The following is a 26,564-nucleotide window of genomic DNA, read 5'->3' on the forward strand; positions in this document are numbered from 1 at the left end:
CTTGAAAACCCCCTGATCTACAGAGTGGCTTGTTATGCATTACACTGAATATAGAAGGTGTTATTTACATTTTGTGATGTCTCTTTATACAGAGCATAAAGAGTAGGGAACTTTTCATATTCACTATGATGTGCATATACACTTTCATATATTTTTTTATTATTATTGATATCGCTTATTATCTCTAGGCAGGTGTGATGCTGGGCGCAGTGGGAGCGTACGATTGGAACGGCACCGTCGTCATGCAGTCGGGTAATCAGTTTGTAGTGCCCAAAAACAACATCTTTCACAACCCTCTAGTAGAGAGGTACCAAGGCATGGCCGGATACGTGGGTACGTACTAAACTGAAACACCAGCGTTTTATATACGGCACCTGCAGAAACATCTTCCATCTCGTACCGCCATGTGTCGTCCCCTTCCATTCCACCATGAGCCTTCTGGATGGAGCGTGTAAATAAATAAAGGGCACATGTCGTATTCTTCCTGACAATTCCTCACACAAGCACAGAAACAGGGCTTCGGTCGCAGTCTAAACACTCCACTGTGTTCCCATAAACACTTTCCCGAGAGAAAGAAAATTCCACTGCTCTCTACACATCCCCTTTTAAGGAGCTTCCTCAGAGTCAGACGTGTCCGTGGGGTTGAACTGAAAAGGAGAGGAGTTAGGAATATAATAATAGCGCATCAGTGAGGGGGAAAACTTTTGGCTCAGTTTAGCTTACACCACCACACACCGCCTACGTAATAAAAGTTTAAGCCTTCAAGTGGATTATAGCAAATTACACTCCAGCTGTTTTACATTAATTATAGTGTCACAAGTGGAATGTGAGGCTGCAATAAAATGGACCGATATTCCTTTCACAGAGAGATAAATGACAGATCCAAAGCTCCGCCCACATGGAAGGTTTCATGCAGAAATCTTCATTATGTGTTAGAAGAAATATTTTATCTGAGATGTTTGACAACATAACCATAAATGAATAAAAAGTACATGTTTTTCTTTAATAAATAATGTGTTGTAATCTTGGGATAAAGGTTACGATGTGCAGTCGGCATACACACCCTCTGGAGTTCTCTACATCACCGGAGCTCCCAGATACAACCACACTGGCCGAGTTATTGTGTACCGCTTCAACGGGGAGAAGGTCACGGTCATGCAGAACCTCGAAGGAGAACAGGTGCCCTTCTTTGAATAATCCCGATACAGTTGAAAAAATGTGATCAATATGCACCATAGTGTGCTTTAATACTATAGTATATAGTGAATAAAGTACATTTACATTTGAATAAATGGACATCTTTTAAATCTCCATGTTGTCTCGATCTGTTTGTGTGTGTCAGATCGGCTCGTACTTTGGCAGCGTCCTCCAAACGCTGGACGTGGACGGAGACTCATACACAGACCTCCTGCTGGTGGGAGCTCCCATGTTCATGGGGCCTGAGAGAGACGAGCAGGGACAGGTCTACGTCTACAAGCTCAACACGGTACTGAGAGAGAGAGAGAGAGAGAGAGAGAGAGAGGGAGAGGTCAAATTCTCCGAAGTATGTTATTTTCTTAAGCAAATCTTCAGAAAAATCACAAAGAGGCAATGTCTTTTTTTTTTTTCAAAATGTTTCATTTCAGAATTTTATTTCGTTTTCTTGTGGCTGATATTTAGCTGGAATCCCTGTAACAATCTGACACCTTTAACTCATCTTAAGGCTGAGGCTGAATCCCAAATGGCTTTCCATTCCCTATATACAGTTTACTCCATAATTATTGGCACCCTTGTTAAAGATGGGTTAAAAAAAGTTTTTGGTTCATTAACTGACATTATGAGAGAAATCTAGCCTTTTTTTTCCCCAATAAATTGAAGTAAATATATTCTAAGAAAAAAAATAAAAATATACTATATTAAACAATAAATTATTTTTTCAATAGTTAAATTGAATAAATAAAATGAATAAATTGAATTATAAGTATAGTATATTAACTAATGAATTCAATTATATTAATATATTAAAATATTAAATACTAAATGGCGATTGAGTTTCAGCCACAGAAAAAGATAAGTGTCTAATAATGTCGCATGTAATTTGTTCTTTTTTTATTAAAAAATTTTGTTTAAAAAAATTATTTAAAACTCTAGAGACTGTTGTGTGAGAAAATCCCAGGAAATCAGCAGTTTCTGAACTCAAACCAGCCCGTCTGGCACCAACAACCATGCCACAGTTAAAGTCACAAAGATCACACCTTTTCCCCATTCTGATGTTTGATGTGAACATTAACTGAAGCTCTTGACCTGTAACTGCATGATTTTATGCATCGTGCTGCTGCCACATGATTGGCTGATTAGATAACTGCATAAATGAGCAGGTGTACGGGTGTTCCTGTTAAAGTTGACGCTGAGTGTATATGTAATATGTAATATATGGCAATATCTGCCATAATGATATGATAATTTAGCCAATAACTTCACTGAACCCGTGTTCCAAACCTTATTTGATTTCCTTCTGACAGTCCTGGTCTATATTTCTGTATTGCTGATTATTCAAAGCTTTTAAGCGTGTTATTTGTTTCTGACTCGTGTGTGAGCTGCAGTGTTGTTTGGTTCCACAGGAGGGCATGTTTGAACACGAGATGACCCTGCGGCCGGTAAACCAGACATGCTGCACGGCGCACTCACACGCTTCCTGTACGAGTGTGAACAAGAACGAGCCATGCGGCGCTCGCTTCGGTACGTCCATCGCCGCTGTTCCTGACCTCAACCTGGATGGCTTTAACGACGTGGTGATCGGGTCGCCGCTGGAGAATGACCACCGGGGGGCAGTGTACATCTACCACGGCACTGAGCACACGATACGAGAAAAATATGTCCAGGTAATGACAGGAACTGAGAGAGAAGTCTATTAAAGGTTCAAATCAGCCAACGTATTTTTTTTACCGAATGACATTTGTATACTGTCACAGTTAATATATTGGCCATTTAGTATTAATTTCCTGTTTTTAGCCTTTTGTGAGGACCAAATGTCACGGTAATATTAATAATACATGAGAATTTGGAGATGGTCATAAAAATACAGCTTTTATGTGAAAAAAAAGTGAAGATGTGTTCCTGGTTACTGTGGTTAAAGGTGTAGACATAGAGTTAAGTAGCTATGTAGTCTTATAAAAACAGTAAAATTAATGTGTGTGTGTGTGTGTGTGTGTGTGTTAGCGCATAGCTGCTGGAGGTGACGGAGAGAAGATGAAGTTCTTCGGTCAGTCCATTCACGGAATCATGGACTTAAATGATGACGGGATTATAGATGTCACTATTGGAGGTATCGGAGGGGCTGCGCTGTACTGGTGAGTGTGAGTGTGTGTGTGTGTGTATCCATAATAGAGGTGTTGTGCGTTAACTTAACAAATGAATCATTTTACCACCGCGACCCTAACCAGCGTAACGCGTTTACTAACGATAAATGAAAGCGGTAAATTTGCAGTACGCTCCTATATTTATCAAATAAATGGAAGTGTTTTGAAGCAGAAATTTAGAGAAAAGATTTTGTGTGAAAGTATTTTAGACTTCCAGTACATCAGCTGCATTTGCCTCATAGCTCAAGATATACACATATAGTAGATACGCACTTACAATAAGACAAATCTTTTGTTTGTATGTAGGTGTTCTTGTACTCATGTACAAATAATCCTTTGTTACTAAATGAATGGAAGGTCTTGAGCAGAGACTCGAACCCACAACCTTCTGAATATCACCTGCATATCTTCAGGACACCTTTTCTCTGTTGTTCCTGAGCATCTCTCACTGCTGAATATTCACATTCTCACTCCTCATCTTCAGACCCACTTGTTCACAAACTGCACAGGAATTTCTCACTCCCAAGAGCAAACGTGAGAGCCTGGCCACACTTCCTTTTTCAGAGCCGTATAGACTGAAGTTGTAGAGGAGATCCAAGTCGCCCACTCGTACCATCCCTCCCTCCCTCCCTCGTGCCTTTCCTTACTGCCTCCCTCGCTTCCTCCTGACATCTGCTGTGGCTGAGCGGATCTGCGAATACAAGCGAACTCCGCTGTCTTGGCTCTCGCTGATCTTCCACCCAGTCTCTTGGGATTTTCATTTGCATGTCACTGTTAGAATGTGGAACTGTTAATGGGATAAAGGTTTCCTGCTATAATGGAGAACATTCAGTTCTGTCCAAAATCTGGAGCAGAGACATGGTATGAGAAGTTATGAGCTATGAGGCTAATGTTGCTATTAAGTAAGGAAAGCTTATAGCTACCAGTTTAGCATCGAGCAATATTTACTTTTTGATTCAGAAAAAAAAAAACATTTGCACATAAACGGTTACATGAGAAACTGCTGAGAAACATTCCATGAGAAGTTTTATCCATTTATAGTTACATTTAATGTTGAGGAACATACACAAAACAAGTTCCTATTATCACTTACGTTATATCAGCTATTAACAGTTATTCCCTCACCAGCCTCTCTTCTTTTCTTTCTCTTGAAATTAATAAGACAAAAAATGCAGCTTTTCATGTTACTCAGAAACGGGAAAGCCAAAGTCCTGAAGACTTTCCCACAGCAGAAAACTTACGGACTGTTTCAAAGCCCTGATACTGGAGACTCCTTCCATAAATTTTAAATAAACATCTCCTTATGGAAAGCTTCACCATTTATACATCAGCCATTATATGTTTTAATTTGCTAAATAAAAACACATCCATTTTATAATCCATTAATTATTAGTCTTTTATGTGGAGTGTTCGCCATACAAGTTCTTGTGAATGAGCTGTTACTATAGAAACGCTAAATTATTAGAGTGAGCGCATTAATATAAACATTTTATTTTTTTAAAAAATCATAATAATCAGCCTCTTCCGTCCAATCAAATTTGAGAATTCAACAGCATTGTGGTACAATTATTTTTGTCACAGGTCTCGGGATGTTGCCACTCTCCACGCCGAGATGAGCTTCGATCCCAACAAAATCAACGTGCAGCAGTCGACGTGTCAAATCCATGGCAAGAACACAGTGTGTGTGAAGACCAAAGTGTGTTTCAGATACAAGATCAAGTCCGAAAAAGAGACGAACCCAAAGGACCCAAAGACATGTGAGATATTAAACATTTCGGTTCTACTCCAGACTCTCATTGCATGGTCTCATAATTCTCATATGTTATAACATACAACACAAGACACACACACATGTTCTGTAAAAAGCTGAAACTCTGGTGTATAGTGTGTCAGCTTATGACTGATTCACTTTCACTGTATTGTGTTTCTACACTTTTTAGAACAATCCTCAGGGCAACATATCAATTATGTAATACTTCCTTACATAAACTTTCAGCAAAGATTAACACAATTTCCACATCAGTGTTTTTACAAGCTGCATTTTTTCTAAAAAAAAAAATTCCTTTCAGTTTCTGAGGGTGGGTGTAAGTTTAGATACAAAGATAGTAAAAGCTGTGTGTGTGTGTGTGTGTGTGTGTGTGTGTGTAGTGATCCACTACACTCTGACTCTTGATTCTCTGCGTGCCCTTGCGAGAGGAAGATTTAATGGTACAGATGAGAGAAAAATCCAGAAGAACGTCATCATCAGAGACTCTCTGTGCAATGAACTCTCCTTCTACATGTCGGCAAGTAAATCAGTCCACATACACACACACAGACACACACATATACACACATGTCCGTCTATCCTTGTGAGGATCTTCTATTGCCATAATTATCACTCCATGCCTGTAAAAAAGAATTTTCCGTTCTGCTGAATGTCCCTGAAGTCAAAAGTGTCAGATATTCCTTTTCTTGTGGGGCCATTTCAAAGATATAGAAGATAGAAAAAAAAACACAAAAACATGACCAAATACACACACACACACACACACACACTTATCTTGTAGCCTCACACTGTAGCCTCAGATTCCTGTTCTTGGCTGACAGGAGTAGAACCCGATATCATCTTCTGCTGTTGAGATGCTTTTCTGCTTAACACGGCTGTAAAGAGTGGTTGTTTGAGTTATCATAGCTTTCCTATCAGCTTGAACCAGTCTGCTCATTCTCCGCTGATCTCTCTGATCAACAAGGCGTTTTCGCCAGCAGAACTGGTGTTTTTTTACTGGATATTTTTGGGTTTTTTGCACCATTCTGTGTAAACTCTAGCAATTTTTGTGCTTCAAAATCCCTTTCAGTTGGCACCAACAACAATGCCACGTCAAAGTCTGAGATCTGAGATCACATTTTTCCCCAGTCTGTTTTAAAGTCACAGAGATCACACTTTCCCCCATTCTGATGTTTGATGTGAGCATTAACTGAAGCTCTTGACCTGTAGCTGCAGGATTTTATGCTGGCTGATTGGATAATTGCATGAATGTAAAGTGGATGGTGAGTGTATACATACATAGTAAACACACACATACATACACGAATTGTTGAGAGCACGAATGTCCCATGTTTGCTGAGTCACAGGTGTCTTTGGGATAAAAATCAATTTAATCACAATTGATTGTATGACATCACCAGGGCAGTTTACTTAATCGTTTGAACTTGGCTCCTGTGCTAGTGTTGTGTTTGGCCCTAGATGTTCTCCTTCTGTTTTGAATGTTTTTCCCCAAAAAGGAGTTTTGGCTTGATGGTGTGTGTGTGTGTGTGTGTGCTGATCTGTACACTGAATTAAATGAAAACATTACACTGCACATTGTGTTAATTGCTTTCATGTCACTATCTTGTTGATTTAGTTGAACTTGAACTGAATTGTTCCTTTTTTAGAACAGGTAGCAAAATATAAAGATCAGAAGCAACCATGCCTGAAGTTTAATGTAGAACAGAGCGTGTGGCATCAAAGGGAAGATATCAGTAAAATTACATCCAGACCTCTCAGAAACAGAACAGAGTGTTTTTCCATAGATAAAAAAGCAGCCAAGAGAAACTAAAGGGTACAAAATTCTTACTCAGAAATTTTACCATGGCTTGTCCTTCGCCTTTTTAGGATCATAAACTGCGAAAACTCACCAGAAATATGTCCCGGTTTTTCACTGATAATGTGATTAGCCAAATGCTAACTATAGCAGTAGCTTACTTTTTCATTGTTTTAGTTTGATGTAGTGTTGTAGTGTTGTTTTAGTTTGATGTAGCATAAAATACTGATTTGAACTACACAATATAATAGTTTAGCAAATTAGCTAAGACAAACAGGTACCTGATTACAAAACTGTATTTATTTTAGCCAGCTAACTAGCTTTATTTTTAATTTTCCAGCTGTAGCTAACTGATGCTAAGAAGCTAGCATTGTCATCACCTCCCAAAAGTTGTCACAGTTCCTGAGGTGCAAATTTTCACTTTCTCCGTTCATGTGTATCCTTGGCAACTTTCCAGAAATTTGCAGAACACATTACATTTATTCGTATCATTCCAGCTATCTTCAAGAAAACAACTGATATTCAGTATCTTCCACTCTCCAGAATTTTCCTCCCCATTGTGTTCTTTCTCTCTCTCTCTCTTTCTCTCTCTCTCTTTCTCTCTCTTTGTGTGTGTGTGTGTGTGTGTGTGTGCGTGCGCGTTTTGCTAGTCTTAGTAAGTTCCCTAGCATGCTGTTAGTAAACTATCATATAATTAGCGATCGTCGCTAACAGGTAAACTGTTAGCTGTGTACTTGACATAATTGATTCTGAAGCTCAAAAGATGAAATATTAAATATTTGTACCTAGCATGAACTGTAACTCAACAATAATTACTACAGCTCTTGTTAGTGGACTCAGAGTTTTGGACCTGGCTGTAGATAAGTACGGCTTGATTTAAGGCTTCCTGAGACGTAATGAGGCCAGAAATGTCGTGACCTTGACAGATGTGCCATGGTGTTTTTTTTTCTTCATTGCAGGACAAATTGGACTTTAGGGATCCTCTGATGGTGTCTCTGGACTTTGGGTTAGTGGATGTAGACAGGGGCCCAGTGCTGGATGGAACGTTACCTACATCACTCAATAAAACGGTAATGTTCACTTAAGTCTTTTACTCTAATGAGAGGGTGGTGGTTTATATCTGCCGGTGTTAGTACCAAACACTTCCACGCATGACTTGGTACATGTTGGTGTGTATTAATAATAGCAATAATGCACTGTGAGCAGGTTTCAGATCTATCATGCAAATGATTGTATAATGGCGTAAAGCTAACAAGCATTAAAAATGATCTATGTTGAATCACATAGTTTAACATGTGTCTCTGAGGCCCAAGAAACTGCAAAAAATGGTCTAGAAACATCTCTATACCTTTGACCTAATTACAAATGCATGTATAAATATGCTAAAATATGCTAATTTAAAAACACCCCCATGTGCTCCTGTCATTGCAAATAGCCAGCCGGCTTGTTTACTGCTAGTTGCATTTGAGACAAGTGTGTAGCATCTCTCACAATTTAATTTGTATTTTTAAAAAAAGTTATGAGAGTTAGGGGAAGAGTCAGTGTTCATGGAGATCATGAGATTTCCAATGTCATATTCACAATAAGTGGGTTTGCTAATGAATTAATCATTTGTCCACCCCTGCATAAAAGCTTTTGCTGAGATCACACATTGGTGAGATCACACCATACAATTGAAATCAGCCATCCAAGAGAAGCTAACCAATAAAAAAATCACTTTTCTGAGGGCGGGTAGAGGAGGAGAGTTTGTTTCTGGATGAGATTAGTGTTATCTTCACCTGGTGTTACTAATTTAGTGTTGAGCCTGGAATGCCAGCGCTGTGAGTAACAGCTGTGAGCGATCCAGCCGAAGTTCAGCGAAGTGTTTCATAAGTACTCTGAGATTTTCCGCTCTTTAGAGAAAACGTTTTTCTCCCACTCAGCGCTGTAATGAGAATCTGATGGAGCTGGGAAACTCTCACGCTCTCTGTGCAACTCCGTTGGGACTCGGGAATACTGGATATCAAATTTTGCTGATGATTGGGAATGTGTTTGAGATGAAGTGGCAATGTGAATGCTTTTAGAGTTCTGGGCTGTACAAGAAGAGGATGTGTGACTTAAAGTAGGTCACAATGATTTAATGGCTTAATAGTGCCATGTCTTTCATTCACACACACACACACACATACACACAGCTGGCCTGAAGCATTAATGAAGTTATCAGTAAGAAATGGGAGTTATCTCGGAGACTTGCTGTATTGTCTGGCACCGCTTCTCCTCTCTCTCTGTGGATGGGACTCCAGTTCAGACCACCATACACACACTAATTCACATTCACATTATTAGATTTACCTCAGCCAATTAACCTAACAGCATGTTTTTGGGAGATGGGAGGAAACCAGAAAACCCAGAGGAAACCCATGTGGACAAGGGAAGAATGCACGAAACTCTGTTATAAGGTTTTCTTCCATTTTTGCATGTCAAACAGGAACTAAAGTGGGAGCTAAAGTTGTGAGTGGGGAACTGAAGAAAACGTCGGACCACGTGTGTCATAGGATTGGTCTGAATTATCATGCGAGCTAGTTGTTTGGGTATGACTGCGTCATAAATAATTGTATAGAATTGACAAAATCTCTTTTCGGATCCTCACTTTGCTGCATTGTCGCACACGTACACAGAAAATGAATTCTTGCTTGCTAATGTGAACGTAAGGTTATAAAGTTAGAAAGTTTTGCTTGAAATTTTAGTTGAGGAGCTGTTGTTTAGCGTGTTGTTTGGTGTGTTCAGTAAAAGATTTGATGCCAATTTTGGTCAAATTGTGAACATGAAATTTAACCCTGATAAGGTAACATTTAGATCTCCTTTTAAGGGTTGTCTCAATGACTAGTTGTAAGAGTGAATCCTGGTAGAACAATTCTTCCACACATATTTCTTCCATTTTTTCTCTCACTGTTGATCTTGTCCTTCCTCCAGAAACAGCACTTGCCCACACATCATAGGGAATGATAAGATTCTGGCGGTACACAATCCTCAGAGGCCACAAACACACCATTTTTTACAACGTATTTAGATGATATATCAATATACAACTAGAATCCGACCTTTACAGAGGATTTGCAGTGTGTGTATGTGGAGTGTGAAGGCTCCCTGCTGTTCAGCTGGACTGGGGTTGGAGTAGCCAGGAGTGGCGTACGGCCTGTGCGGTGTGGGTGGGCCCCGTGTGGGTGGGCCTTGTGTGGGCGGGCCCCATGTGGGCTCTGTGTGGGCTCTGGGTGGACCAAGCCTCCTTCTATACTCTGTATGGGAGCATGATGTAATATATTTCTTGTCAAGTTTGTAGAGTATGTGTAAGCAGCTACTTTGTAACATAACTATTGCAGTAACGTAAGTATTGTAGTCGCTTATTAGCATGTCAGAGCTCAGGGGGCGGGGTTTTCCCAGTGACCTTTTGCAACCCTTACAAATAAAAAATGTAAAATTGCCAGGATTTGCATGAGCTGGTATCCCTGTTGGTATTTTGTGAAGATTCATGACATATAATTCCAATTCAATCCGTTTCAGTTCCAGGTTCTAGCAATGCAGAAAGTGGAAAAGTTCAAGGGGGCGAATAATTTTGCAAGGCAGTGTAAATTTGTCAGAATCGTTTCCCGAAACTAAACAGTTATTAGTTTATTAGATGATATGTCAGAGTTGATGAGAAGGCAATTTATTATCAGAGGATGCATTTGTGCATGTTTTATTCTAGTTATGTATTTATTTCTTTTTCAGCTTGCTTTAGTAGACTGTGGAAATGATGAGAAGTGCATCGCTGATTTACACCTCCAAGCTACACCGAATGTCAGCAGGTAAAACCATTTAACTGCAGTGAAGAACAGAGTAGACAGCAAAAAGTCCATGTTTTAGCCTTAAAAATATTCTACACTGTGAGTGCCAACATTTATTTTCTTTGTGTTCATTATTATAATAATAATAACATAATCATATCATTATTTTTTATCATTATCTTTTTTGAGCAGGACAAACCTTAAACTTGTTGCTTCATTTTGCCCTCTAGTGGTCACTAGCAGTCACAGTCTTTTTTTTTTTTTTAAATCTCTCTATGTTTGCAGAAAGTGAAAAAAATGAATGCTTCAAATAAACACAGTTTTAGTAATTTTAAAAAAATAATTAGTACTAATCTGACATCCATTTATCTGCATGTTATGGCACTTACTGACTTATTGAGCTAAAACAGGTGTTTTTTTTTTTTTTTAAAGGAAAAAATGTAACACAGTGGCTCACTTATGCCAGAGTTTGATATAGGGCATGTCTTTTGTCACTCTGCCCTGCCCCTTATGTAAATGAGTTTACCCTGAACATCTGATATCCAGCATTCTATGAAATGACAACAGACTTTATTTGTTTAAAAAGAAATGCAGGAGCTACTATTATTACTAACATGACATCTGTACATTCTGTAGATGGGAATACGGATGCTATGACGCGTCATTGTTTCAGGACGTCAACATAATAGAATTATGGCCTATATGCAATGACCATTCTAGCCAAATAAATCACTAATTGTTCACTAATGCCTGTTTCTTTGCGTTGTGACTCCCAGCCTTGTCATTAAGGCCTACCATGAGAAGTTCCATGTCAGCATTAACATCATGAATAGTGGAGATAATGCGTACAACACCAAGGTCACACTCAGCACCACGGAAAACATCAACTACGTCAAAGTGGAGGTCGGTTTTAGCTGTCTGGATCAAACCTGTCAGCCAAATTGAGCTACAGTTGGGTGACAAATTAAAGGAAAAACTGACAGTGTGTTAGTAAGATCTTGGGGCCAGCACAAACTGCCAGAACAGCTTCAGTGCACCTTTGGATCGAGTCTTTGGATACAGTTCTCTGGATATGTCCCAAAGCGATGAGCACCATTCAAGTTCCAGGGGCTTGTAGAATCTATGATGAGGATCACTGAAGCTGCTCTGGTGGCTCAACATGTTACTAACACACTTTATGTTGTTTTTTTCCTTTAATTTGTCACCCGTCTGTATTTACCTGATGATTTGAAGGTGCACTGTGTATTGCTGCAAACCTCTTGGACTGAAATTCCTGAAGCCTCTCTTAAATTTGATGAATATCAATATTTCTGTGGTATTTAGTATTTTCCTATTTAATGTTTTCAATTTAACATTTATTATTTTCCTGTAGCCTAAAGATAAAGACTGTGAGTTGAATCATACCAAGGCTGCGTGTGCAGTAGGATACCCTTTCCTCAAATCCAATGTATCGGTAAGGTTTACATCCACAACATTTCTTACTTTTTTTCCTTACTGTTGAAGAATCCAGTTTTTAAAGCTGATATTGTTCAGCTGTGTGTGAAATCCTTATATGATGTTGAATTCTATCTGAGTATCATGTTCACACACCATTATAACCTAATTAATGTATAACTGATTGATGTTGATGTTCCAATAACATTAATGATAAATGTACCTGTAAACTGATAAAAAAGTAAGATGTGTATATTTTTTAATATATAGAAATTGTCATCATTGGCAAACCGCTGTGTTATAAGAGGAATAAAACACTTCAGGACATGCTTTGGGATGTGCATAACTTCCACCACCCATCACGCCACCCATCATTGATTAAGTTCCTATAACAGCATGCCCCCATGTGTTTCGTTCCTCACCTCATAACTGAGGGAGTAAAAAATAACTTCCTCTTTTATTGCTCCCACAGGAAGTCTTCAAGATTCTCTTTGAGGTCAATCCATCTCACATTCGCAAAGACATCATCATCAACGTCACTGCGACCACGTGAGATGTTTTACTCTGATCCTGATCTGTAAAAGCTGTGTGTTTTTTCTGTACTCGGAACCCGACTGTTGTTGTTTCTGTTGCCGTAGTGATAGCGAAGAGCGCAAGTCGGTGCTTCAGGACAACTTTGTACAGATCTCCATCCCGGTGATATATGAAGCCAGTCTGACCTTCACTGCGTAAGTGCATGTTAAACACAATGCCGTTAGAACTCACTACAGTCACGGTTCTCACTGTGGGGTTCTTCAGGGATCTGTGATTCTTCTAAACATGACATTACGATTGTTTAACATTGTTTTAGTTAATATTGGTCTAAGCCTAATGTGCTGGTCAGGTTATATTGAATGGATTTTATCTAAAGCTTAATAACTCAAAAAACTATACTAACTAGCTACTTCATTGGGAACACCATACTAATACTGGGTAAGATCCTCGCAGAACAGCCTTAATTCTTCATGGCATGGATTCCACAAGGTGTTGTGGCCAAGTGATGCACATGGTCAGCACCAGAAGTCAGACTGGCTATGGCTTTCAAACAATGCCCAGTGTGTGCCAAGAAAACATTCCCCACACCATTACATCACCACCACCACTCTGACATGTTGGGAAGTTAGGTCCATGGATTCATGCTGGTGGCACCACATTCTGACCAGCTGCATGTCATGGCAGAAATCACGATTCATCAGATCAGGCAACCTTTTTTTCCCCAATCTTCAACTGGCCAATTTCAGCGAGCCTGTGCCTTTATATTTATGTTGTGGTTTTTGTTTTTTTAGGAAACTGAGCATGAAGGAGAATCATATAACCCTGAAGGAGGGAGAAACAGCACCGACTGTCATCAACGACACCAGCATGATTGGAGAAGAGATGAACATCAGTTATACGGTAAGAAAAAGATTGAAGATTTCCTGTAGAAGGATGTTTTGTTTGAACAGTTGTGGGGGAAAAAGAAGAAGAAAACGATTGTTTATAGTTGCTATAACGAAAGTGATAAGGGGAACTAACTTGTTTGGTGGATGTTTCACAATATTAAATGTAACTAGAAAGAGTTTGCAAATTGCTGTGGTGTAAGAGGAATAAAACACTACAGGACATGCTGTTTTTAGGAAATTATGCACTTCCAGGTGGTAACACATCACATCACCTCATCATTGATTAGTTTCCTTTAGCAGCACACCCCGAAGTGTTTTGTTCCTTACATCCCTTTCGAATCAGGACTGAATTCCAGTGTGATCTCTTCTTGTGTTTTACAGATTGAGAGAGATGCAGAGACACAGAGTCCTCCTCTCAGTCTGGCCATCACGTTTCCATACATGACACAGGCAAAGAACATCCTGCTCTATCTGACTCGCCTCACTTCCTCAGCCGTGAGTGTGTCTTCTTTTTTTTTAGCTGACGTGACACTTGACTTTACATGCTTTTGTCTTATTATAAGTACGGGAAAATAATCTGGCTTGCTATAATTAGAATACGTTCTTATGAAACCACACAGCTTGTGATGCAAGTTAAGTGCTGATTTGTATATTATGAGAGGTCCAGACATCAGACGTCAGTCCAGCCAGCTAGAGACGCAGACGTGTTTTAGGTCTTATGAGGATCCATTTCAGATATAAGACATGTGAAGAAAGTCACGTCTGAAAAGGATGTGTAAGAGTTTCACCTCACTATGTGCTCTCTCTCTCTCTCTCTCTCTCTCTCTCTCCTTTAGAATATCAAATGTAATGCGCTCGTTAACCCTGAGAACATCAGCCAGACAAAACAGTTCACCCATATAGCTAAAGCTGAGACACTCAGTGACTATCTGTTGGTGAGTATACCATTCAACACTGTGTGTGTGTGTGTGTGTGTGTGTGTGTGCGCAAGACAGTATGATGCATTTCTGTCTACTGTCTTTTTTTTTCTATCAAACAGTAAATATTAAAAAATATATCAATTATTTGGTCATAAACTCTCTCTCTTTCTTTCTCTCTCTCTGTCTCATTCTCTTTCTGTCTGTCTCACTCTCATTGGTTCTGGCTTTCTGTCTATCACCCTGTTTGTCTCTGGTTCTGTCTCGTTCTCTCTGTTTCTCTCACTCTCTGTCTCTATCTCTTGTTCTCTGTCTCTGTCTCTCTTGTTCTGTCTGTTTGTCTCTCTGTCTCTTGATTTGTCTGCCTGGCTGTCATTCTCCTTGTCTCTGGTTCGCTCTGTCTCTCTGTCACTCACTTCTTTTCTTTTTCTCTCTGTCTCTGGCTCGTGTTGTCTGTCTCTGTCTCTCACATGGTTTCTTTGTCTATCTCTCTCTGTCTCTGTTTCCTGTTCTCTGTCTTTGTTTGTCTCTCTATCATACTCCTTTTCTGTCTCTTTCTGTCACTGGTAAATTTTTCCCTCATTCTCACTCTTGTTCTCTCTCTCTCTGTCATTCTCCTTGTCTCTGGTTCTCTCTCATTCTCTCTGTCTCTCTTTCCTTCTCTCTGGCAATCTTTCTCTGTTTCTCTCTCTCTATCTCTCATTCTGTCTCTGTGTCTCTTGTTCTCTGTCCGTCTGTATCTCTCATGGTCTTATGTTCTCTCTCTCACTCATTCTCCTTCTGTCTCTCTCTCATTCTCTCTGGCACACCTTCTCTCACTCTATCTCTCTTGTTCTCTCTGTCTCTGTCTCTCTTATTGTCTCTGCCACACTCTCTCTCTCTCACTCATTCTTTTTCCTCCTCTGTCCCTCTCTCTCTCTCTCACACACACACACACACAGAGCTGTAAAGAGAACGCGAACCCCTGCAGGTCGTTCAGCTGTGATATTCCTCCTGCCAGATTCAACCAGGTCAACGTCACCTTCAGAGTCTGGAAGCAGACGTTCATCCACGTAAGACTCACTTCATCATAGAGCCATTGGGGATTACTGAGACACTTTCAACATTCGATAATTCACTTTCACATAAAACACTGTATATCTACTCATATACAGAATGGAGCGCAAAACTCGGGGAGTAGCTCCAATAATAATTTATTTGTGTAAAAACATAAACTAATTCTATAAAGCCATTTTAATAAATAAAAAAAATATTTAACCTACAATTACAATTAAACATGAAATATTATCTCTGAAAATAGCTAAAATAAAATCAAGCAGATGATAATTAAGTCCCTTTCTGTTATCATTTTGGAAGGAAAATAGTCTAAATAGTATAGATTTATAGGTAATATTTCCCACAACAAAGCAGACTTAAGTATTTATTCGATATTCATGTCTATTTGAATTATCACTCATTTTATTTTCAGTTATTTGTATTTCTGTATTTTTACAGGGCGAGTTTTCCAGTCTCTTCTTAACAGTTCACGCTAAATTGGAGAATAAGGACAAGGCTTTCTTCCAGTTAAGCAAAAGCGACGAAAACAGAGAGGTGAGATCAGTATGTGACTGCTTAGTGAGCGTGCGCTGTGCTGCTTTGTGAGTTAGTAAAAGACGCCTGGGCATGGGAGTTCACACATACTGTAACATCTGCTTTTTAATTTTTGTTCATATCTCACCCAGTTGTAAAGTGTGTCGTGAACATGATGGCAGAAAAATGCAATATTTATCGTAAGTTGCGCTGTTGCAGGTGCGTGTGCAGATCTCCAAAGAGTCCCGAGGTGGAATTCCTTTGTGGATCATCATCCTCAGTATCCTCATAGGACTACTAATACTGGCACTGGTTATATTTTGTCTTTGGAAGGTAAGAGGGATCCATTTAATAATAATATAAAATAAAGTTTATTATTAATTATATCACCTTTAATAAGGCCTCTCAAGGCGCTTTACATAAGAGTATATAAACATGTATCAACAAACAGTCAATAATAAAATACAATTAAATTATTAAGAACGATAATAGTAATAATAATAATTAATTTAAAAAACAAAACAAAACAAAGTAATCAAGTAAAAGCAATCCTAAAGAAAAAAGTTTTAAGAGAAGATTTAAATATACTAAAAGCCTGGGCTTCTCTAAGTTCAGATGGTAAAGAGTTCCACAGTTTCGGAGCATAAGAAGAAAAGGCCCTATCATCCATAGTACGCAAACAAGTCTGAGAGACAGTTAAGAGACCAGAACTGGAGGAGCAGAGATCACATTAGACCCATTTAGACCCAGCACAGCACAGCACATGTTTTCCTGTACAATGGATTCTGATTCAGCAGTTGAGAAGTGGACGGCTAGCTGAAAAACGTTTATCTAAAAGGAAAGACTGAACGATTGGTTGACTAATGCACACTTAGGCACCCTTTGTGTTTACATGGTTTATAAGCCAATAAACGTCCTCATGCAGAGCCAAATTTTTGCTAATTTAGAGACATGAAGAAGTGAACCTGTCAGTCCCGGTAAAGAAGGCGTGGCCTCTGTGCCTGTCAGTCACTGTGGAAGATGCACCGTATTAAGACTAGCACTACTTTTTTATACTAAAATTGACCTGTTTTGTATTATATTCCCAGAACGTTCTCCTGTGTTCTCATAATCTGCTGAGTGGATGGTTAACAGGATGCTTTAAACAGTTACAGTTACTGCTAACTGTATACAAAAAAAAATCAGCCAATCTGTGCTCATGTTCAGCTTGCCTTACCTCTTATGTCTGTTGCAAGGACATACACAAGGAACACGTCTTATTTCATTCCATTCCTCCTGCATTATGGATTGAAATTCATGGGTAATGATTGATAATCATAAGTGATGTTTGTGGACACCTGACCATCACACCTATATGTGCTTCTTCCCCACAAAGTTGAAAGCACACAATTGTACAAAATGGCTTTGTATGCTGTAGCATTACAATTTCCCTTCACTGGAACTAAGAGGCCTAAACCTGTTCTAACATGACAATGCCCCTGTGCACAAAGCGAGCGCCATGAAGACATGGTTTGCCAAGGTTGGAGTAGAAGAACTCGAGTGTCCTGCACAAATTCCTGAACTCGGCCCCTTTGGAATGAACTGGAGTGCTAACTCCATGCCAGGCCTTCTTGCAAGACATCATTGCCCAATCTCTTGTGCACTTGTGGCTGAATGAACACAAATCCCCAAAATCTATTGGAAAGCCTTCCCAGAAGAGTGGAGGCTATTGTAACAGTAACAGGGGAACGACTCCATTTGAATTCCCCCATGGCTTTGGAATGGGATGTTCAATGGCCAGGTGTTCACATACTTTTGGCCATATAGGGTACTTGTAGACTAGTCATCATGTATATTCACTTATTTGCAGCAGTGTGTTATAATGATGTTTCTTCATTCTTCTCTAGTTTGGCTTCTTTAAGAGAAAATCAGTGGAAGACATGAAGGAGGATATGAGAGACAGTTAAAGGCTCCAGTCTTCAGGTCTGCAGCCTTCAAAAGCCCTCAGGTCAAACTCACACTCACAGACCCACAGAGATGCTACACATTACAGTTTAACAGAATGGACCAGAAGCATCACCAACATCCACCTGAAGATCTTGATACGGAAGATGTACTCTAGATTGTTTGGATTTTCAGGATGGCTTCTCAACCTTGAAAGTCAGCAGTTGGACTTTGGGTTGTCGTCTTATATATGCATCATGCTTTATGCCTTTCAAAACCCAGCACAAGAGCGCCACATTTTAACATTGGAGTAAGCTAGTGTGAGTTATCACTCAAAAATATGCCTTTTTTTCCCCCCAAAAAAAACAGCAGTTGAGCCAATCGTCATATGAATCTGGAATGATTGACAATCGTGTAGGTGTTTTAAACTGTACGATATTTACCGATGCCCCCTGAAAGCCCCGCCCCCTTCTCCCTATCATATGCGCCCTCGCCATCTGTCAAAGTAAATGGAGAATATTTGGAGTTCATTACCGGGAAATAAAATCTATCAATTTATATTACACTTGTATGTACAGCTAACATTAGACAAGAATATAGTGAAAATCCGTTAGCTATATTTATTAAAGATGCCACTGAAATCTTTTGGCCAGAAGAGAAAAAAGGCTGAAAATCTACAAATAATCATCAGACATATTCAAACAGCACACTCAAGCCCACTGCAGTAGAAACTGGAGTGTGCGTATATACAGAGTTTTATGGTAACCACCAAGCCTTTTTTTGCCCCATAAGCATAGTGATTACCGTAAAACCCTCATGCATATGTGTACTCCAATTTCTACAAGACAAGAAATGTATATATTATTCCTCTTCAGGGTTAGCAGGTCTGCAAAGCCCATTTGGTGCTCTATGACCAACTTAACAGAAATTGTGATATAGTAGTGAATTTCAGCTAAATGGAAATCCAAATCCAAACCAAAGCAGCTGTTTTATATAACTATGTATAAACCCTCAAAACAGATCACATCAAATCTTCTCCAGTGCTCAGAGGCCATGTTGTCTAATCTAACCATGCCATTGGATATCTTTATACCAATGAAAAATGACAAAAAGAATGGAAAATCCCACCAAATCTGAAGATTTCATCATATCCTCTGCATCACATTTCACACCGGAGCTTCTTTAATGCCCTTCAGCCATGCCCTCATGTCTCAGCTACACCAATGGAGGCCTTTACATGAATAAACGACATTTTTTTTTTAATCGTAAAATATATATATATATATCATTTGTGCTCAATATATAGCTAGTGTTGTTTCTTTAAGGCTAACTGACTGTTTTGGCACATTCCTCTGCTTTTATGCAGCATTTGACACTGATATTCATGACATTCTTCAAGTTTTTCCTCACCGAAGTGCTGGGGGATCTGACTGATTGTACTGTAAATGTATATAAGAGTAAAATTGTATATAGAGCGATGTTTGCAATAATACTTGTAATTTAATGACTATCAGAATGATCAATAACCCCTTGTTCCTATAGTAATGGAAAACACACTCTACTGCAAAGTCCCTCGGGGGGGTTCAGATTACTTAGAATTCAAGTTAGTTTTTAGTAGCAACTGAAAATCTGTAAATTTCTTAAAATTGGAAACATTTAATTTAATTGTAAGTCTGCCCCTATTTTTTTCTTTTTAATTAGTGCTTTTTTTTTATGTTACATTCCGCTGATGAGTTTGCTCACGAAACAACCTACTATTAACAAATGTTATGCAGTGTACATGTTTTCCAGTTGTTGTTGTTTTTTTAAAAAAATTTCTGCTTTATAATATTGCATAGTTTTTCCATCATTGTTTCAGCTCTTGTCTTGGGCTAATCATGTGCCGATAACCAGTTGTACAATTTATTGCGTTATTCAACACAAACATTGGCACTTCACTATTCCTTCGTTACGTTGATGTGAAGGCTGTATGTTTTGATTAACAGCCATGTTTGGGTCAGAATTCATTTCCATGAATAAAATCAGCTAGCTGAGGTAGCACCACCTGAAGGTAACCCACCGCAATAAAGGTTCCTTTAATGTTAAAATGCTACCCAGTAATATATGATGATCAAAGCATGAAGAGAAACAAATCATTATCATTATATGACAAGACCAAAATTGCGCATTTAGATCTCGAACACAACCACAGACTTAAGCACGATTCAGAAGTCAGGAAAGAGTTTCGTATGTGAGGTGGAGTTTGCCTGAAACGGAGGCATATATTTATGCTTTTGGACTGTAACAACACTCAAAGCCAATATTAAATGTATAAATTTGACGCAGTGGTGCAGCAGGTAGCATTGCTGTCTCACTGTTCCAGGGTTACCATTTGATCCTGAGCTCAGGTTACCATGTGTGTGAAGTTTCATATGTTCCCTGTGTGTTAATATGGGTTTCCTCCAGATTCTCTGGTTTCCTTCCACTGTCCAAAAACTTGCAGATAGGTGGACTGGCTACGCTAAATTGCCCTAGGTGTGAGTGTGTGTGTGTGTGTGTGTGTATGGTGTCCTATGATGGCCTGGCTTCCCATCTCTGTGTTACCAGGCTTGTTACCTCTGTGACCCTTACACAACCCAAATAATAGGATGTGCAGGATCAGGTGCTATTCAGCAACTATTCATACACCAATATATTAGTGATGTACTAGACTCCTATTAGATAGAGTTTGATCCTTGTCATTTCCTTATGTGTTACAATTCAATTAGAAAAGAAAAAAAAAACAGTTTCCTTCTTCAGTCCGTATTTTCTATCCCTGATTTTTTTCTGTCTTAAAGGCATGTGTTCGTGTTTAAAGGTGGTGGACTAGATACTATTAAAAATCCTGTCTCTGATGCTTCTACTGAAGAAAATCTGGCAATCTTAGAGGCATAAAATATATACAGGTATTTTGGATAATGAAATCAAACTTGAATGCATATGAAATGCATAACTCAGCTCTGAATACATGTAACCTTGCCTGTGTAAATGATGTAAATTTTGGATGTTTTATAAATAACAGGACACCACATGACTGCGTCAGCTCGTCAGCTCAACTGAATGCTAGCAATGAATTAACTGCTGAATTAATTAACTTCATTAATTGTATATGACTTATGCATTGCTTAAAGTGCCAATGTTTTCTTATAACAATAGGTTTTTTGCATTTCTTTCAACCAAGTTACTGTTTGTATGACATCCTTCTTCTGCTCCATGTCACCAAATGGTACGGGAATTACAGCTGCCTATAAATCTGACATAATTAATCCGAAAATCAGTTACATTTAATTGAGGTTTCCAACTGTGTGTCCAGACTAGTGTGTTGTACAATCCACTGTTGTGATTCAGGATTTTTAAAACATCCTCTCTGAGAACTGAAAATGCATTGTAAAAAGGCATTTTCTAATGTCTAAAATGTATTAATGATTCAATTATTCATGTCTAGATTGTGAAAAACTGTTTCTGTTATTGTGTTTTTTTAACATTTCTGATTCAGCCTTTTATTTCTTTTTTATTTTTGTCCACTTTCTTTCTTAAAAAACACACATGCTATGTTGAATTTTGTTTGATTATATTATACATGAGCTCATCCCCATTGGCATCAGCACTCCACTTCTGCAAGCACATGTATTAAAGAAAATACAGGCACGTTTAGGGTGTGAGAAAGAGAGATTTTTGTTTAAAGTCACTGCTGTGAACCAAGTAATGCACTGGTTTTGTCATACTGTGTATATATTCCTCTTGTTAGCACGGATTTGAAAAGGATTGCACATTATGTCTGGAACAATATGCACATGAAATAAATACGTGTTTGTTTGTTTTTTTAATGACCTCATGCATAAGTGTGTGTGTGGGTGTGCGTGCGTGTGTGTGGGAGGATAAATGAAGTACTAAATGAGGAGAATGGTATGCTCCATCCATTGAGTAGTGTGAAATGTTTTGCTCTATTTTGGTGTACCTTATCCCGACTGAACACCTTTGGGATGAACTGGAATGCTGACTGATTCTCACAGCCGCACTCCAAAATCTAGTGGAAAGTCTTCCCAGAAGAGTGGAGGTTACTATAACAGCAAAGGGGGAATAAATCTGGAATGGGATTCTCCAAAAAGCACATGACCATGGTGCGTAGGTGTCCATATACTTTTGGGTGTATAGTGTAAATGTACCAATACCTTTTTTTTTCAGAGTGTGTATAAGTACATGGTTTTTGTTAATCATCGATACTGATACTGAAATGAGTAATCCACTGAGCATGAAGCAATAATGGCCCTGTGGAACATTTTATTTAGCTCTGTTTATGGTGGCTGCTGCCTTGTGCTGCTAGCAATGAGTTTTATGTCTAAGATGTTATGACATTTAAACGATATGTTTAATAGAAAGCGCTCAGAGCAGTATCGGTGAGCGTGGTCATAAAAATGAGCACAAGTTGCCAAGAACTCTCGCAGACATGAAGTGCTCTCAGTTTTTCTGCACTCTCACAAATACCTTTGTTGTATAAATGCCATAAGATGTTTTATCAGGGTGCTTGTATTTTAGAAATACAGTAATTATAGTAATAATAATAATAATAATATAGTAATTCCTCCTCTTGATATTTTCACAGAGCACAGTTTGAGGTCTGCTTTGCTTTGATTTCTCTTAGTAATCGTGAAATATGCCCAGATCGCTGCCATTTCATAGTGTCTGTGCTGTTGATTAGTATGACGACATACAGGCTTATGTCACAGAGTAAGACGTATATCAGTGTTTTTTGAGAGTACAAGAATGGAACAAGCATCTGTACCCAAAATTAGCAGATGAAGAAATCAACAACAGTCAGCCATTCGGCCATTTGCAAACTATAATTATATAATAAAGTACAAATTCTCAACAATTGGGTAAAAGTATTTTATCAAGAGTGTGAATGAAAGATAAATTACAAATATGTAAATAAAACAAACAGGTAAAATAAAAGAAGAAATATACAATAATGTAACATAGTACAGTGAAAAAACATTTGAAAGTGCTCAGTAAATCTCTGAACCTAAACTAGTCAGAGATTCCTCGACTGGGTTCATAAACAGGAAGCCTATTCCCCACAGATAGTTAGATGATCTCAGTGTTCTGGACAGTACATGTGAAAATCATTCACACAGTTAGACATGAGCAAGACATCGAAGACAGTTGAGACTAAAGGCGGGGTTACACTGTACGATTTTCGACCCGATTTTGCTGTCACATTTCGTAAAAAATCACATATCGTAAAACAGATTTTTTTGGTTTTGAGTTGTGATCATTGGTTTTAGAAAGCATAACGCAATGTGTTTACATCATCGGCGGCCATTTTAGTGCCATTGCAGCCAAAGATGGCCGACGACAAGGTTCTTTCAACGTTTAAAAAATCGTTAAAAAGGCATTTAAAAAAACACAGAGTTTAAAAAGCGCCGCTACAACACTCGTCTAAAAGCCACCAATAGGAGGATGGCACAGGATGATGCAAAATTCATGGGACAGCTACAAGTACATTTTGTCATGGCAGGATGAAAAGAAACGTGGCACAGAAACAAACAGCAATGCGTGATAGCTTCCTGTATCCTTATTACATAAAGCACACATTGAGGAATGGACATTCCGTATTGTCCGTTATTTTCCCCAGCCAGCAATTTCACCAAACTCCTCCTCTTCACCTTTTAAAGCACCTTTTCTGTAAATTATAACATTGCTACAATTGCTATTACACTGAGTGTTTTGTTTTTCTGTTTATGCATGCATTGTTTCCCGCACAATCCATATTGCATTGAGTGATAAGCAGAATGTAAAACGTTTTTTCTTTAATCAAAGATCTAAGATCTATCTATAATCTGATATGTAGAACATGTTGCTACACATTCTTGGCATAAGATTTTGTTGGGACATATAAAGTAGGTCAAGGAGTAAACTAGATAAAGCCCGCTTAAACCGCACAGCGAAAGCCTGCTTGAGGTAGAGGATCTTAAAAGTAAAGTGTAATGGTTAGTCATGTTTTTTTTCTGAAAAAGAAAAAGCTAGAAAACAGTCAAAAGCACAATTAATTGCATTTAGTCTCTTAGCATCCTTTTTTTTTAAGCAACCACTTAAACACAATTGTAACAGGTTACAGGTGTATATAAATAAATGTGGAATGCTGATGCGAAGGTGTTTGTGATAGTGTCTATGTGACAGAATGTGACCAGGCCATCGTAGAAGATATCAGGACCCAGTTCCGCATACAGTCCTTGGCACTACACAGTCCAAAGTCCATTCTCCAGAGTAGTAAAATAGCAGATAGGAAGTAGTTTCCCCAGACATCATCGACCGACAGCAAGGTGTGAAGCAGTTGCCTTCCATTTCAGAAACAACCCTCACAGGAGCTTGTTTTTTTTAAACTCATTTTTTCTGATGGATGCAGAAAATGTGCACCCATGTCTGCTAATGCGTCAAGTGACCTTTTCCTGGTTAGAGGCTTCATGAAGTGTCTCTTCTTCAGGACTTACGTCCCTCCTGCTGGATCTTCGTTGGCTGCTTGTAAAGTTCTCGCCAGGAACTCCAGCAGCATGTATTTCCAGTAGATCAGATCTCCAAGCGTACGCAGCTGGAGCGCGCATTCAGCCTCCACTGACTGCTCTAAAAAGGAAGATGGGAAAAAGAGTCACAAAGTTAACATCTAATTTGGATAATAATCCTGTAATAAGGATTTAGGAGAAAAATCAGTTTGAAACCATCCTACATTCATCCATTTGTTAAAATTCATTTGTGAAATATGTTCACTCATTCGTTCATTCATTCTTCTTCAGGTAACTGCTTTATCCTGTTCAGGGTCTATCCAGAGAACACTGGGCATGAGGCAGGGACATACCCCGAATCGCAAGGCACCATGCACACACTCACACACACTCACACACACTCACACCTAGGGGCAATACAGTAAAATGTTTCCTTTTACTTTAAAATTTTCCTGTGGGTTTCCTCCAGGTTCTCCAGTTTCCACTAAAAATACATGGATTGTGTGGATTGGCTACGCTAGATTGCCCCTAAGGGTGAATGAGTGTGTGAATGTGTGTGTTGTTGTCCTGCGATGGACTGGCGTCCCATCCAGAGTGTATTCCTGCCTCGCACCCAGTGTTCTGTCCACCGAGACCGTGTCCGGGATAAAGCGGTTACTGAAGCTGAACAAAAATTAAAAATATGTTTATATAAAAAAATATAAGTATAAAAATGATATGTAAAAAATATATATACATAACATTACACATCCATAGCACTGGAACAAATAATAATTACATTGCCTTTGCTTTACACTTATTGTGTGTTAGTTTCTTAGTTGTTTTGTTTTTGTGGACAGAGAAAAGAAAATTCAGGAAAAACTTTAAGATTGTTCGTGTAGACTATTGTGTAGTAATAAAAAAAAACAAATACTGCCCAACTACTACTAACAACAACTACTACTACTACTACTACAAAGAACAAGAACAACAACCACAAAAAGAAGAAAAAGAAATGTATCAATCCTGCCTGCTCTTGCTTTCCAACCATCATAATAAAAGTAGCTACTAATAACAAAAGAAACACATTATAACAGTGTTACTGTTCATCCTGTTTACCTTTGCTGGCCATTTTCTGAAGTAAATCTAGTCTTTGTGTTGAGAGAAGGCAGGAGAAATGCTCTGTCTCTCTTCCACTACCGGAGAAAAATAAGAACTCGGACAATCCAGTTCCGCTTATACTGGCACCTATTTCTATCAGTTATATTTAGAAGAGCTGCGCTCCAAACAACTCCACAGTGAACACATAGTGCACTAGACAGGGTGGAGAAACAATCGATTTCAACCCTACGTAGTGAACGTGCACAGAGAGTGGAAATAATTTGAGCTTTGAATCTACAGTGTTATGCAACTGACTGAGTGACGCATTCATTGTGAGACGAGAGGATTTCCCCCACACACGTCACTGAAGACTTCATGGCAAGCTGTTTACAGTTTCTCTTCTTAGTTTCCTCAACGTGCTACTGAGAAATGATGATGATTTTATGGTTTATGGCTTGCAAATCGTGATTAACAATGCAGGTGAAAGGTTAAAGAGCAGATAAGGACAACATAGAGATACAAGTAAAGTTGTTACTAGGTGCCTAAATTAAAGGAAGACTCTCCCCTGAACGACTTGCATTAATCTTTATAATTAACATGTGAGCTTTAACTGCGTACAAGATTATTTTATAATGAAATTCCGAATTGACTTTTTAGTTTAAACCTAAACTTTCTTTGACTCATTGGTTAACAGTTTCCTATATTACCCACAATCCAGTTCGACCACCTGTTGATAGCGGTGCGGTCAGACTAAAGGTCGTAACTCATTTTTCTGATGAGGAAAAACCAAAGAAAATGCTCCCTCAACTGGGCATTTCGTACTCGGAAACTTGGGGTGGTCTCCTTAACTCCGAGTTCAGCAAGTGACGTCAAATCAACATGGCTGCTCACAGCATCAACAATAAACAAAGCAGCACGTTTTACCTTTAAATGAGTTACACTGTATATATTTGCTTTAGATCAATCAACATACAGACATGTTCACTTGTTAAATCACT

At 38.8% G+C, this 26,564-nt stretch overlaps 2 protein-coding genes across 2 annotated transcripts in view; one reads left to right on the forward strand and one right to left on the reverse strand.

The window, feature by feature from the left end:
* itga1 (integrin, alpha 1) overlaps nt 1-21,816 on the forward strand; it is a 60,578-nt gene extending 38,762 nt beyond the window's left edge. Inside the window, exons 11-30 of the mRNA XM_026942659.3 lie at nt 189-333; nt 1,037-1,179; nt 1,343-1,486; nt 2,601-2,861; nt 3,199-3,329; nt 4,920-5,095; nt 5,487-5,623; nt 7,861-7,971; nt 10,649-10,725; nt 11,481-11,607; nt 12,077-12,157; nt 12,611-12,687; nt 12,777-12,866; nt 13,464-13,572; nt 13,941-14,054; nt 14,396-14,494; nt 15,418-15,528; nt 15,971-16,066; nt 16,265-16,378; nt 17,932-21,816. Of these exons, the coding sequence (XP_026798460.3) occupies nt 189-333; nt 1,037-1,179; nt 1,343-1,486; nt 2,601-2,861; nt 3,199-3,329; nt 4,920-5,095; nt 5,487-5,623; nt 7,861-7,971; nt 10,649-10,725; nt 11,481-11,607; nt 12,077-12,157; nt 12,611-12,687; nt 12,777-12,866; nt 13,464-13,572; nt 13,941-14,054; nt 14,396-14,494; nt 15,418-15,528; nt 15,971-16,066; nt 16,265-16,378; nt 17,932-17,991 (2,403 nt within the window). The 3' untranslated portion in view covers nt 17,992-21,816. The remainder of the gene's footprint in view (nt 1-188; nt 334-1,036; nt 1,180-1,342; nt 1,487-2,600; nt 2,862-3,198; nt 3,330-4,919; nt 5,096-5,486; nt 5,624-7,860; nt 7,972-10,648; nt 10,726-11,480; nt 11,608-12,076; nt 12,158-12,610; nt 12,688-12,776; nt 12,867-13,463; nt 13,573-13,940; nt 14,055-14,395; nt 14,495-15,417; nt 15,529-15,970; nt 16,067-16,264; nt 16,379-17,931) is intronic.
* Nucleotides 21,817-22,859: 1,043 nt separating this feature from the next.
* pmaip1 (phorbol-12-myristate-13-acetate-induced protein 1) lies at nt 22,860-25,597 on the reverse strand. The gene is given in 3 exon segments (XM_034312835.2): nt 22,860-24,496; nt 24,498-24,607; nt 25,585-25,597. Coding segments are annotated over 3 exon segments (153 nt in total). The 3' UTR covers nt 22,860-24,466.
* Between the last annotated feature and the right edge of the window lie 967 nt (nt 25,598-26,564).

The sequence above is a fragment of the Pangasianodon hypophthalmus genome, chromosome 17 (genome assembly GCF_027358585.1).
Source record: "Pangasianodon hypophthalmus isolate fPanHyp1 chromosome 17, fPanHyp1.pri, whole genome shotgun sequence".
NCBI lineage: Eukaryota > Metazoa > Chordata > Actinopteri > Siluriformes > Pangasiidae > Pangasianodon > Pangasianodon hypophthalmus.